Source organism: Pogona vitticeps, chromosome 4, assembly GCF_051106095.1.
Source record: "Pogona vitticeps strain Pit_001003342236 chromosome 4, PviZW2.1, whole genome shotgun sequence".
In the NCBI taxonomy this organism is placed as follows: Eukaryota; Metazoa; Chordata; class Lepidosauria; order Squamata; family Agamidae; genus Pogona; species Pogona vitticeps.
In genome coordinates, this window is record NC_135786.1 from 61036267 (window position 1) to 61050902 (window position 14636).

The 14636-nt window shown below is 46.6% G+C and overlaps 1 protein-coding gene across 1 annotated transcript; it reads right to left on the reverse strand.

Moving 5' to 3' along the window:
• Positions 1 to 3607: 3607 nt before the first annotated feature.
• On the reverse strand, positions 3608 to 11615 carry LOC110073791 (uncharacterized). Its single transcript, XM_020783377.3, is given in 4 exon segments — positions 3608 to 7140; positions 8262 to 9327; positions 11347 to 11447; positions 11450 to 11615. Coding segments are annotated over 4 exon segments (1491 nt in total). The 5' UTR covers positions 11598 to 11615; the 3' UTR covers positions 3608 to 6964.
• Between the last annotated feature and the right edge of the window lie 3021 nt (positions 11616 to 14636).

Consider the following 14636-nt stretch of genomic DNA (forward strand, 5'->3'; position numbering starts at 1 on the left):
TAGCTCCCAGAAAGTGGCTATGCTGAGTGAGGGCCTCTGATGAATGTACTGTAATCAGAGAGGGAAACTTTTCAAGACTCACAATGACTGGTAGTATCTCTCTCTTCATTGATCTAGCTGTTCTAAAAGTGGCCTCCCATATTAGTCATCATTGCCTAGTTATTTCCAATGCATTCTTACCTAATATTACTCAGCAGCAGTCAGTCCAATGTGTTTGATGGGGCTTACTCCCAGATAAATGGTTATAAGGGTTGTGGTGTGAATTCTGGAAAGAAAAAACTACCGCAAACAAACAATCATCAAGCAAAGTTAAAAGCACGTTATGCAAATCCTCAGAAGGGGATATAACACTACTGTGGAAGTATGGCAGTGGTTCTTGGGCAAAGTGTACTATTTTCACAGCAAGGCCCTCCTGCAAAGAAGTTCGGAGAACTCAAATCTCTTATATTACAAATACTGCTCCCTGGATCCAAGTCTGCAGCCAGACATGCAAAGCTATGAAACTATCTCAAATGAAATAGCTCACATTTGTGATCTTGACAAAGCTAATACTTTTTTTTTTGTCCGTGCTAACAGCTTCATGTGGAAGTCTGCTTGGACCATCTAGCAATGTATGGTAGCAACTCAGGATAAGTTGTTTCCACTCGCATTACTTTCCCCACAAGCAGCCAATCAGGCGAAACCACAAGTCCTGCCTACCTTGTTTGGAGGACCGGGCCTCAGAAAAATAATGTGAGTGACTCATGCTTCCTGGCATCTCAGGGCATTGGCCCATGACTCTTTGCCAGGCTGTTTTTCAGTCACCTCTTCCCCATTGGCCTTCACCCTACCTACAGAATATGGGGGAGTAATTCTAGATTGGCAACAGAAGCCAGGCATGAGTTGGGATGAGGAAGTCATAGGAATTTTCTCTTCAAACCATAACCATTTCCTTGTTATCCCTCCCTATGTTTCACAAAGTTGCAGAGCTTTACTCATTCCATGTTTCACATTTGCGCAGCTATAGTCGCTCCCTTGGCACAGGAGTGGAGAACCTGTCACAGAAGTTGTTTGACTCCATCTTTTTTTAGTCCTACCCAGCAGGGCCAAAGTTCAAGGACTATGGGAACGGTGGTTTGAAAACATCTGGAGGATGTTGCCAGCTAGGCATCCTTTTTCTCCATGACAGCAGGGAAACAACATTAAATGTTCTTATCCTTCATTTCTGCCTTATTTTTTTCTTGGACCGCCATCTCCTTTTTTATATAGTCCTGTTGGCTACTGTCTCATAAATTATATATTTTATCACCAGATGCAAAAAGACTGCATGAAAACTCTCTCTCTCTCTCTCTCTCTCTCTCTCTCTCTCATTCAGCAGTTTGCTTGACTAATCGAGATGTTATGTTTAACCCACGCATCACTCTCCAGTGTGTAAACAAAGGCATTTCTGAACAAGCATATTTTGCTTAAATCTCTAGAGCCATGAAACAATGTCTGCTGAGAACTCAGAAACAGCCACTTCCATTTATCCATTCAGTTAGGCAAACATCTTATAAAATCCCAGCAGAGGGGGAAGTTGTCTCACACAACACACTCAAATCAATTTACCATCACCACCCTTCTATCATGCCAGCCATATACACAAACCTTTGCATGAGAACCCAACCAGCTTTATTCTGACCAGGTTTAGTGCTAGGGCTTAGCCAAATCCAAAATCATGTCTGCACTAGATTTAGTGAGTCATTTCTTGCTTAAATGCCTCCAGCATGTAAAAATATGTAGATTTAAACGGTCAACATGTGCAGACTTTGGTTGCCTCTGCTATGGTAAGAAAGTGCAAAGTAATCCTTGCTTGTAGCATGTAAACAAGCCAGCTGGTGCACCCTGTATACAAACAAGCAGTTGTCCTGAGCCTCCCTCTTTCCCCCAAAAAACATATATTTAGCACGAGGCATATGGTCCTACTTGATTTCATGTGAAGGACTGACAACTATTTGTACATCTGCCAAATTCTAGGAAGCAGCAGGTGGCAGACTCACCTAATTTTGCATCCAGCTGCAAAATAATGCAAGAGAAAATGAAGTTACTGTATCAGAATTATTGAGCAGATTGATGTGGCACATCATTCCCACATTCCTCTATCTAGCAGTATTCTGAAATGTTCTTCAAACCAGTGGACCCCAGACATGTTAGACTACAAATCTGATCGTCCTCTGCCAGTATGCCCATTAGGGAAGATGGCTGCTGGAGTTCAACCCATCAGAACATTGGCTTGGTGGAAGCTTCTCTGGAGTACAACAAGCCACCATTCATATTGTTTGGGACAGGAGGCTTCACCTGCACTGACAGCTCCACATCAAGTCTGCACAAGCCCAGTCCTTAAAAATGAGTACAACAAATGTCTGTGGGAGGGATGGAGAAAGACCTGCTTGTTGGGCTTAAGACCTGTCAGAGCTTAATCACCTCTTGTTAATTTAATAAAGAAGCCTCAGTACCTACTAAGGAGTGAAACTACTAGCAGATCAAGTGTGGGAGCTCAGGTGAGCCAGAGGGACGGCCCATGCCCAACCTTGGTAGGAGAATATGTTGAGGAACCTGTCCTTCAGCCACCTGGCATTACTCAAAGCTCCAGACCTCAGAAGCCCTTGCTCACATCACTTTGTTAGTGGGAAGACATCTTTGCTTGCTGTACTTCCATCTACCATAGTTTAGTCCAAAGAGGGCAAAGTGCAGTTCTCTAGAAGCTGTTGGACTAGAACTCCCAACATTCCTCACCACTGACTCTCCAGAATGATAGGAGTTGTAGTCCAGCAATATCTGAAGGGTTACATTTTCCTTTTATCCATACAAGAAATCATTTAGAAAATATAACTGGAAGATAGGGGGGGGGGGGAAGTTATGGGTCTATCTTAAATAGGATGTGGTGACTGGAATGGGTTGTGTTTCTTTTGGCAAAGGATGGGGAAAGAGTGGTGGTGGTTGAATTCCTATCAGCTTTGGCTAGCATGTCCAATGATGAAGGATGCTAGGAACTGAAATCCAGCAACATCTGGAAGACCAAAGGTTCCCCAGTATTACTTTAGTCCTCAGAAAATGAGATTCTGTATCATGGATTTCCTACGAAGTCATAATAATCGTGTGCTGACAATTCTGACTTACGATGAAGTTTTTTTCCAGGCTCTCCAAGTAGAGAATTCTCAGAAGTGGTTTACCATTCCCATCTTCTGGGGACATCCTGGGGCTGTGTAACTTGCCCAGGGCCGCATAGGCTGGCTCTCCTCACAGGATGTCCAGTGGGGAATTGAGCTCCTGACCTCTGGTTTTGAAACCAGATAACTAAACTACTGAGCTATCTATCCACTTGACAGAACATGATTATTATAATAAAAATGGGACTTAAAAACAGCTTTGCTTGTGCTAGAAGAGTTGTGGAAGGCTTATAAACTGCTTCTGATTTTAATTTTCAAATTGAATTATTTTCCAAGCAGCTTAAAAACATTATATGCTCTTTTATTTCTAAGTGTTAAGCCACTGTGCCCTGAAGCTTGACATGTGTATTTCTTAAATAAACACCCCACAATTTGCACATATCCCCTCTTTTTGTAGTTAAGCTAGAAAGAATTACTTCTTTTTGTTTTATTCTGTTTTATTTGTTTTACATCAGATCAGCAATATATCTACATATGCATATAGAGAATACTAACATTTTGCATGGGAGATACCTGATGAGCCCAAGCAACAATAAAACATGTTAATTAAAATATATATACAGAGAGGTGCAGTGCACATACCAGAGCTGAGGTCATTTATTAAACAGACCCAAGCAATTAAAAAAACCCCAAAACATATTTACAGCATTTTAAAAAAGAATTAAATTTTGTTTGCATGAGCTACATATTTGTTTGCATAAGAGAGTCCTTTTCTTCTTAGAAAGGAAGTTTCAAGTATAGCAGAAATTGACAAAAATGCCCTTTACAAAAATAAAATCCAAAAGCTGCCTAGAAAAAAACGTTGCAGCTGCAGCAGTACCTGGCCACCATCCTTTTTTTGCGGGACGACACAGATTAAAGGCATCCAAAAGAGGTTCACAATCTGTCCACACAGCTCACTGCCACTGGAGGTTAGAATAAATCTTTAACTCCTCACCCCTTATTAGATGTCAGGTCCAAAAATATATACAGCTTTCAAGCAGAAATTGGGGGGGGGGGGGACGACAACGACTTTGGTCCAGTCACCATAGTTAATATGGAAGGGCTGTGAGAGCTGAAGTCTAAAACATCTGAAGAGCCAAAGATGCCCCATCTGTGCTTTAAAAGTTTTGGCCATACTGTTGTTTATTCCCCCAAAGTATCCGTTTAATAGACAAACCGCTAAATTTGTGAAGCTTTTGTGCTCTCTGTTTTTCTGCTTTTGCAAATAAATACAAAGTCTTGAAAGCAACGATGGCGTAAAAGACAAGAGGACCATGAGTGTTAGTGCTCTTGGAAAGAAAAGTGATCAAATGAATTCATAAACCTCTGGCAGCCTTGGAAGCATTTCCTGCTTCACAGATCGGCTGAGAAATAGTAAAGATGGCTTTCTTTCCTATATTCAAAGGCAATTAAGTGGCTTTAAATATCCCAGAAAACACCTTTGAGGTGTCATCGATAGGTAGATGCACAGCTATCTGGTTGTTAAAACCAGTTAGTTTAGCTGCAGACATTGTACATTAAGCTGAGAGTAAGGCTTGTTGCAGCAGAGGTCTGGAGAGGTTTCTTTTGGGAACTAAAGCACCACAAATCCACCAACCAGCATGACTATTATCGCTGCTGGAATTCTGGGAGCTTGAACCCCCCCCCAAAAAGCCACTTCCTAGCTCTCTGTTGAATGTAGTGAGATTTGACTTCCAAGTAAACATACGTATACATGCGTATATACATATACTGTACAACATATACATATGCGTCAGTGCAAGTGGTGATGTTGTCAGCCATGGGCTTTCATCACTTATGAAAAGCTTCCTATTCTACTCCACCCTCTGCTTCTGAGGCTTCCTTGGGATCCCTTTTGACCTGCAAAATCCTCAGGATGGGCTGGGGTGGGGCGGGAAGTCTTTAATGCACTGAAATCATCACCAGCATCCTGCCACAAAGATTGGTACCATTGCTGTGATTTGGGGACATTAGAGGTTTCCCTCAATGCTCCCAACAGCTTCCTCAGATCAAGAAGGATCCTGATAGAGCCTCAGAAACTGGGGAATGGAATAGGAAAATTTTAATGAGCCATAAAAGCTTGCAGCTGATGATGCCATTAGCTTGTGTGGGCATAAATGTATGCAGTAGGATTTCCAGCTGGTCAAGTTTTCAATCCTCTAAATCAGCCTTACCTAACATGGAGTCCTACAATGTTTTGGACTATCCTCTAATAAGCCTTAGTAAGCCAGTATGCTTGTTTTTCAGACATTGGGGAAGTTACAGTCTGGAAGATTATATGGGGAGGCTGGAAGAAGTTATAGTCTGGAAGACTAATTGGGAAGGCCACTACGCATGCTTATTTGTCAAGGATTCCCACTGAGTTCAATATGCTTTACTTCCTTTCAACCAAGCATGCAGATACAGTAATTGTATTCTATAAGAACCTGGATTTGGTTGGCAGCACTGAAATATTCCAACTTGTTCCTCATTTGCTTCCACAAGAAAACATTTCAAAGTTCTGCTTAAAAACATGTGGTCTCATAATCTTGCAGGGAAAAAAAACCAGAATATTAAGGTCATTTTTGTTCTGTTTAACAGCATCCCTGAGCAAGAAAAAACATACAATACATTTTAAAATTTCAATACCATACAATCCTTTACTGAAGTGAGATTCAATGGGACTTGCTTCTGAGTAAGCACATACAGGATTGCATTTTTTTAAAAAACCTTACTCTTTGGTTCTTCAAAAGCAAGCCAAACCAAGATTTGGTCCCTGGCAGAATATGTTGGATTGTTGTTTTATTTCTGAGTGCACTTAACTCAGAATATTGCCCCCCTAAATATTTCAGCTCATGCAACCTACAAAGTTTTATCTTTGTTCAGCGCTTATATTTGTTTTACAGCCTGTTCCAGAAGTGACAGCTTTAGTTTCTTCTGCTGGATTATCCCCAACACTCAGTGCTGACAGCGTGGAGTCTTATTGGTGGATGTTACTTGCTTTAAGAAGGATTACATCATTGGTCTCAATAGACTGACCAAACTGGAAGCTTTACAGCTGAAATAAAATGTCATTAAAAAACCTTTTAATATAAAAAATGCTATTGGTAGATTTTGGCAAAATAAAAACTGACATATTTGTCTGACACTCTTTTCCCACAGTTTGGTATAAGGGACACAGCGAACAATATTTACATTTTACAATTCATTTAAAAAGTGATACCCAGTGCAAGCCAAGCTATCCTTTCTTTGTTTGTGGGCGTATGTGTGTGTGTGACCTGTAGGAATTTTACATTTTAAATATAATTTGACAAGATGGAGCGCTTTTAATTACAAGAAGGGCAGACATAAAAAACATTGTGGAGCAAAACATACAAAAACTAGTACTGTTATCTTAGAAACAGCTTGAGATGGCTGATGTACTCTTTGCGCTATGGCATACTGAACATTTGGATGGGGGACTGGCAGAGAGATACTTGCACAATTATACTGCCCACATACTTCCTTCCAGTGCATTTTTTCCCATAGAGCCTCGCACCTGTGGCAGCCAGATCTGTACATATAACTATTCACTCTTAAATACATAAAGCCCTTCCACCTTGCTGTGGAAGAAAAAGATGGGCTTCCTCTTTAAATATTTAAAATGTTCCACTACTATATACATAAATTAGCTACTCCAATAAAGGGGAGGGGGAAGGTCCATCCCTTCATAAATAGAGTCCTCATTCAGTCTCTTTGTACACCCCATCCCTTCGTCTTCTTCAACCCCACCACATCCCACCCAAATGGCCCAGGGAGGGGGAGCCAGTCACACTTCACACATGCCTCTTCATGTGCAGAGCCAGATGATCTGATCGGGAGAAAGCACGGTCGCATAGATGGCACTGGAAGGGCCGGACACCGGTGTGTTTGCGGTAATGGCGTGTTAGTTCATCTGACCGTGCAAATTTCCAACCGCAGCCTTCCCAGTTACAGTGATATGGCTTTTCACCTGGGAAATACAAAAGAAAGGTGTGGTGAACTTTCCGTCTTGGACACGGGTGTTGTTTAGTCCAGGCACATGCAATGTGCAGAGACAATTAGCATATGCAACTTCTGCCTGCCTTTGCATTCCTTGGGCCTGCACACAATCTTTTACATTCCTACTAACACGCCTGTAGCCTAACAAAAATTAGTTCAAATGAAGCGAGGGGGGGGGAGAGAAAACCACAGCAAACACAATCCCTGCCTAAGCTATCACCCTTCCCCCTCATGTTATGGCTCCCAACCAGGGGTCCCTAGATGTTCTTGAACTAAAACTCTCAGAAGCCTTCCCTCTAGCTGTGCTGGACAGGCTTCCTGGGAGTTGTAGTCCAAGATCCTCTGGGGAACCAATGATGGGAACCACTGCAAAAGCCTAGCCAAAGCGCCTGAGCACTAGCTTTAATCCTGGGAATAATTTATTCTGGCCTCCGCCCATTTCCGAGTGCCGGAACACCCGCGATAATTATTTTGGCTCGGCAAAGTTTTAAACCGGATTAACATCAGACGTCCCCACGTTGCTTGTCCTCTCAGCACCTACTCGGGAACGTTCCACTAAACAAATCGGGCCTTACTCGTGAGTAAACACGGGAGGGATGACTGCCTACGCGCCTGTTTCAGAAACACTTTAAGGCACCGAATACGTTTTTTTAAAAAACCGCGCCGGGGCAGTCCCAGCAAATCGTCGGTACACAAGCCGCACAATACCCGGACTGGGACAACTGGCCCAAAGCAGGCTCGACTTTCACGGAATTTCAGGAAGAAGAGAGGAACAAATCAAGATCTCCTGGGCCAACCCTTTGCTCCGCGCAGCGGTTGCGTGGAAAGGGTTGGTTCCTAGCCTTCGGGCGCTGGCAGAGTCTGCCCTTCAGTCCCCTCGTGGGGGCCTTTCCTTCTCTCTCCTATCCCGCTCCTGGTAAGGCGTGCGGCTCTGCCCGCTTGGATCGCCTTCCCTACAGGACCCCCCCACCCCCCACCCCCGCCGTCCCAGCCCGGAGAGCGCCCAGCGCCCATGTCTCCCGACTCCCCCCACCCCACCCCGCGCCCCGCGCTCTTGGCTCAAGCCCCGGCCCCCGCCGCCCGCGCCCTTACCCGTGTGGGTCCGCATGTGCGCCTTGAGGTGGGAGCTCTTGGTGTAGGTCTTGCCGCAGCCGGCGAACTCGCAGTTGTGGGTGGCCGTGCGCTTGCGAGCCCAGGGCTTCCGGCCCCTCTTGGGCTTGCACTCCTCCGGGGGTCCCATCGGGGAATAGTAATCCAGTACGGGCGAGTGGGGCGGCGTGACCAGGAGCCCGTGTAGGCCCTGCGCGTGGGGGGACTTCAGGGGCTCCCGCAAGACGCTGAAGTGTCCATGGAACTGGGGCGGGACGTGCCCGGCGAAATTTGGCTGGAAGAGGTGCGGGGCTCGCTGGTAGGGGTGCGGGTGGTGCTGCTGCTGCTGGTGCTGCTGCTGGTGCTGCGGGAGGGCTCCCATCGGCCCGTTCAGGTCGCCCAGCAACTGGCAGTGCGGCCCCGGGCCCATCTGTTCGGCGGAGAAACAAGAGGCCGCCTGGGGCGGGGGAGGGGGAGGCCCCTGGTGGATCATGGGCTGCATCAAGAGCGGCTTGTGGTCTAGCGGCGCTGGGGCGGCGGCGGAAGGGGGCCCCAGGTAATCGGCGGGCCCGCTCAGCATGCAGGGCTGGCCGTCCATCGGCTCCTGCTTGACCCGCAGGTGCTCCAGGGGCAGACCCCGAGGGAGGCCGGCGTGCGCGTGGGCCAGGCCGGCGGCGCGCAGCTCCGTGTATTCTCGCCGCTGGAGATCGCAGGGGCCCGAGGAGGGCGGCGGCGGCGGCGGCTGTTGGGGCGGCGGCTGCAAGTCCTGCGTGAAAAGCTCAGCCACGTAGCTGTGGCCGGGGCTGGGCAAGTAGGATGCCGCCGCCGCCGCCGCGTACTTGTTCGCGGGCTGGTAGTTGGACCCGTCGCTGTCGTAGGTGGTGCCGCAGCTCTCGGGCGTCTCCGGCAAGGGGTAGTTGGGGTTCGGGTGGGCGGGCGGCGGCGCCCCTCCATTGGGCTGCCCGTTGGCGGTGTGCGCCAGGATGAACTCCAGGTCGACGAAGTTGCCGAGCTCGTCCGCTTCCCTCTTGATGCCGGCGGCGCCCTCCGCGTGAGGAAGGATCTGCCTCTGCGGGAAGATCGCGGGTGGAGGGGGAAGGAAAGGGGACAGGAGGGAGAGAGAGCCGATCGGCGAGGTTAGCCGGGCGCGGAAAGGATTAATTTACCAGAGGTAAAAGCTGCTGCTGCGCGAGGGGGGGCGTCCCAAGACTATTTATAGAACCCCCAAACCTGCAAAACGGGTTACGCGCTCCTTCCCTATCCGAAGAGTTTAAAAGCGGGCAGGGCGGGCCAGCCCTGAGACTCACTTCGAATTAGCCCCACGCGGCTGAGCTCTCCCGGCTCCCCCTGGCGCCTGCAGGAGCGGACAAACCTACGCACCGCTCCGCACGCCAGGCAAGAGGCAGTCCCACTCGCTTCCTCCTTCCAGCTCCAAGTGAACGCATCCCTTCTCCGAATGCGATTGATTGGGGAGAAGTTAATTAGCTCGACTCTCCCTCCCCCCCCCAACCCTGCCCTTTCCCCATATTTTCATTGGTGCTGCTCAACGAGAAGCCCCTCGAACCAGAAGGAGACTGGCTAAGTCAGCCAGCGCGCGGAGCTCGGAGTGTCTTGAGGTTGCCTTCCACCTGAGCCCCTTCGGAGCCCGTGGAAACGTGGCCAAGCCTTTCCGGCCCTATCGTTAGGCAAGGTGAGGCTGTAGCCCCCGGCAGCGGCTATAACTTAGACGCGGGGAAAGGTTGAAGAAGAGTAGCAGCCTGAGTGGCTCTACTGAGTTCTCCCGCTCCACAGGGTTTTTTTTTGGACCCCCTCTGGGCCCTCAGGTATAGTGGAAGAACACCATCTCTTTGCCAGCGGCAAAGCAAAAAAGTCCACTGCTAGTCTTTTCAGCTACCGTGGAGGGGTACCACCTTGACTTTCACATCAGGCAGCAAGATACCTTTGGGTCTTGATCCGAAGTCTGTTCAGCCTTGTAATGCAGGCCAGAATCTATACACCCTCCATATCTCGCAGTACTGAAGCAACATTCATGGCCAAAGTACATTTTAGACGCAAACTGGTATAAGAACATTTCAACAGCGTAGAAAAGGGGCGGAGGAAATGAGGGCCCGTTGCCCTCTTTTCAGATAAAAATCTAGATGTCAGTTTCGGGACGGAGGATCCTCTCGCGGTCGCCCATTTATCAACCTGATGTTACTAAACTAAACTTTAGAACAAAAGTTGCACAAATAATCACAAGCAATATACTCTTCTCCCTTTAGAGGGCTATTAACTTTTCCTAGGATGGGGGTGCAAGATAGATAACGAATTCCAGCAATCATCAGGGCAAACTTTTTTTGCCCGAACATTGGGCCATCAAATCAACCTAAACAAGAACTTCACCCTGCTTTCTCACTCAGCACGTATTCCTAGACCATGATCCGACTGTCACGTACACATTCTAGTCTGCCCATCCTCCCAAGATGCTGAAAATGTCATCATAACCTTACAACAACCCTGCGAGGTGAGGTAAGGAACTTACCGCTCCCAACTTTAAAAAAAAAAAAGGAAGAGGAGGAGGAGGAGGAAGAAAAGCTATTAGATGAAGTTGGTGCCACAAAGTAAAACTTCGGGTGAATTTTGAAGAAGATCGTGGGAGAACCATATTGGTCCCCGCCGATGCCCTCCCTGTTGCCTAAAACAAGCAAACATATCAGCCAAGTTTTTCATTTTGTTGTCTCGCTCCTACAAGTGCAAAGGACGCCAGCAAATGCGAGCGAGCACCACAGGAAGAGGGGTGAAGCCTCCCCAGAACCACATAGAGCTGCTGCCACCCTCCTAAACTCGCACCGGAGCAAGGACGGCGACGTGGGGAGAAGGGGCAGAGGACAGCAGAGGGAGCGATTTTAAACGGAACATCTTGCCTGCGGGAGGGAAGACGCCTTAAGAACTCTTGCTTCTCCACTGTTCACTCCCGCCGCTCTCTCTGATTCCTGTTATTGTTGTTTGTATTAAATATATAATAGCCGCTTTTCGAATAAGGGCGTCGTTTTTTTTTGGGGGGGGGGCGTCCGACCGATACCCGCTCTACCTGCGCCCACCCTCGTACCATTTCGGGTTGCCTGTCTTCCAGCGGCACCAAGCCGGCAAAAGTGGAGATGGACGGCAAGACGGCTTCTTCCACAGCTACGCTCATCTTGCACGGCGGCTTGAGCGGGGAAGAGCTCCAAACTGCCCGGGAGTCCGGCAGCTTCCCCTCCAGGCACTGAGCGATCGCTGAAATCCGTCCCAAAGCAGGAAAAGTTCCTCGCTCCCTTCCACTCGTCCAACAGCTGAGAGCGAGCTCCGCCACTGCCTCATTGGCCGCGGGTCGCTGCATATTCATCGGGATCACGCCGCGCGCCGCCCCGCCCACCGCGAAGTGGCTGCGCTCGGGCAGGTCACGGAGAAAGCAAAGGTAGCTCTCTCTCTGTGTTGGCCGCAAGCCAGGCGCCGCGTTCGTGTCGCTGCTTTGGTTAGGCCAACTAAACGGTCAGGGGAAATGGGCACGCTTTGGGGATCTCGAGCTCCCTTCGTTAGGCCAGATGTTGCAAAAAAGCGCGGGTGGGGGGGGCGTGGAGAAAGAAAAGGCTGCCTGGAGACCAAAGTTTTGGAGTTTGTTCAGAGTTTTAAGATGAAGCCGGGGAGGAGGGGGGGTTAGCAAGCAGTGAAATTAGAGTCCAGCAGGTGATAACGCGCGAGCCCGGGACCCGTGCCCTTTTAGCTGTGGTCGGGATTAAGAAAGGCAGGCCACGTGGCTAAATGGGATATCTCAGAATTACAAGGAATCGCAGAAAATAAAATCTGCCCAACAGTCCACCTTCACTTTATTATAAACCTTCCAGACAAAGTCACATAACTTTCTCTGGATCCTGTTCAGAGATGCTGTTTCAGAAAGAGTGTTTAGGGAAAGAGATAATGCCGAAGGCTTCACAGAAAATAAGGGTTTTACGAGAGATTTGAAGGGAAATACGACACCGTGTGAACGATCGCATGACAGTTCCTTTACTGCCTCCATCTGTCAAATGATGGAGCAGCCTTTCCCCCACGTGATTCCCTCTCAGTGTTTTGTATTACAACTTCCTTCAGCCCTAGTGATCAGAGGTGATAGATACTGTTCAAACCCTCTGGGGTGGGAATCAGTCTGGGGAAGGTGTTCCTAGGCTGTAAATCCTCTGGATAGGTCCTTCTCCCCTCCTCCGTTGTAAAGTGTCTGGTAACTTAACAATAAAAAGATTTATATCAGGCAAAATCCAAAAACAGACCAAAAATGTGGCAGCTTAAAGACTAACCATTACATTTTTCTGTAAGCTTTCACAGACACGTCCACTTTGTCAAACATTGAAGTCTAATGAAGTGGATGTGTCCATGAAAGCTTAACATTAAAATATAATGGTTAGTCTTAAAGTGCCACATTTTTATGTTTTTTTTTGTTTCTTTGGATTTTGCCTGATATGCTTGCACAGACTACCACAGCTACCTCTTCCTAAAAGATTCATGTTATTGCTGACATTATATTGGGATTGATAGACTGTAGACGACACCTATATGAAGGGATATCTTTGAAAGAGGCTACTTGAGGGTGTGATGGAAAGGATAATAGAATCAGAGCTGGAAGTGACCTAATACTGTATAAGCCAGAATCAGGGTATCTCGACCAGAAGTGCCTGCAGGAATTTTTCCATGGGAAGAGTAAAGCTGCAGAACAGTGATGTAGTTAGTCTAATTCATGCCCTTAATATGCATCACTACCAAACAGTGCATCTATGTACATTAAAACAAAACAAAAAAGGTTGGGGTTCCGGGGATGAAGCACTATTCATGATCTGGACACATGCCTTATCTAACAGAAGGCTGCTCAATTTGTTTAAAATTTCAGAATGAAACAGATCCTACCACCTCCACTATCCATTGCTGAATTACTCTCACAGTTAGGAAGTTCAGTCTAGAACTTAGCCTTGGAGTTCTGCTTCTTCATTTACGTAAGGCTGTGGAAAGTGCTACCAATTCTCCCTCCCAGCTGCAGCCCCCCAGTCTCTTTATGATCCTGTTTTTCTGCCTTATGTGCGAAAGGCAAAATGTTACATCATAAAAATAAACGGTGTTTTCCTTTCATTAAAAAAACTGCATTGTATATTTTCCTCATTAAAATAATATGATAGCTTTTCATCTTCTAAGATCCTTTTAAACAAGCAAGCAAAGTAAAGTGTGCTGTTTATATACTGCTCCATAGTGCTTCAAGCACTCTCTGGGCAGTTTGCAAGTTATGCAGGCTACACATTGCCCCCCCCCCCCAAGCAATGTGTAAATGTTTGAAAACTGTTTGGCATAGGCATATCCCCCTCAATGCTATTTTGTTCTTACCTGGTCAAACTTAGTTTCTCTATCCTTTCTAAGATTTCTTTTCCTTCCATCTTCTTTGCCACTATTCTGTGAATGCATTCTGACTCGACAGCCTTTGTTAAAAACTAAAAATACTCAGATTTAGAGTCTGAAAAAAAATAGTTTTTTTTTTTTTGTGAACTACGACTCTACTGGCCATGCTGACTGGAGATTGTACAAATTGCAATATGAAAGGTAAGTTTTTCTGCTCTGACAGAGATGAATGTAGTACAGTACTCCTCTCCCAAGTTGAAACCAGAACTTGAATTAGCAACCTATTTAAAGTTCTGAGTTTTTTGAAGCAATGCTTTCTTTGCTTCAAAAGAGAAATGTTGCTCACCCTATTTGTCATAGAATCACACTGATGACTTGCATTTAGTTTGTTATCTGTGCTAATCCCTAAATTGATTCAGGACTGCTGCTGCTTGTTCAGTTATTTCAATGTCTTCTACCTGTGAATTTGTTCTCTCTCTCTCTCTCTCTCTCTCCACACTGGTTTCCATTTTTCTTGATGTCTTCTAATGTTGATTGCTCATTCAGTTAATGTTAATGTTTTACCTTGAGAAAGATCAGGTTTACCCTTAGGTCTTGGAATGAAACAAAGGGATATGGCAAGGTTGGGAAGATGTTTTCCAACCAAGGGCCTTTGATTCATGGAAAAAGGAATTCAGGAGCTGCAGCTAAGGGACGGCAGAACCAGAATCAAAATGAGTGAAGTCTACACAACAATATTTTGTTCTCTCTCTCCCCTACCTGCATGCTACCCCATCTGTAATTAATCTGAGGGCCACATGCAGTCCCCAAGCCACATGTAAGGCACATATGGTGGATTTTTGTTTTAAAGCAAAGACAACACCCTTCCCAGAGATAATGATGCCAATTCAGAAAATATGTCTGTCTCTAGCAAAAGGATGCCAGGAATCCCAAGACAAATCAAAATAGGACTGGGAAGCCAATACTGTATGTTTACTAGACTGT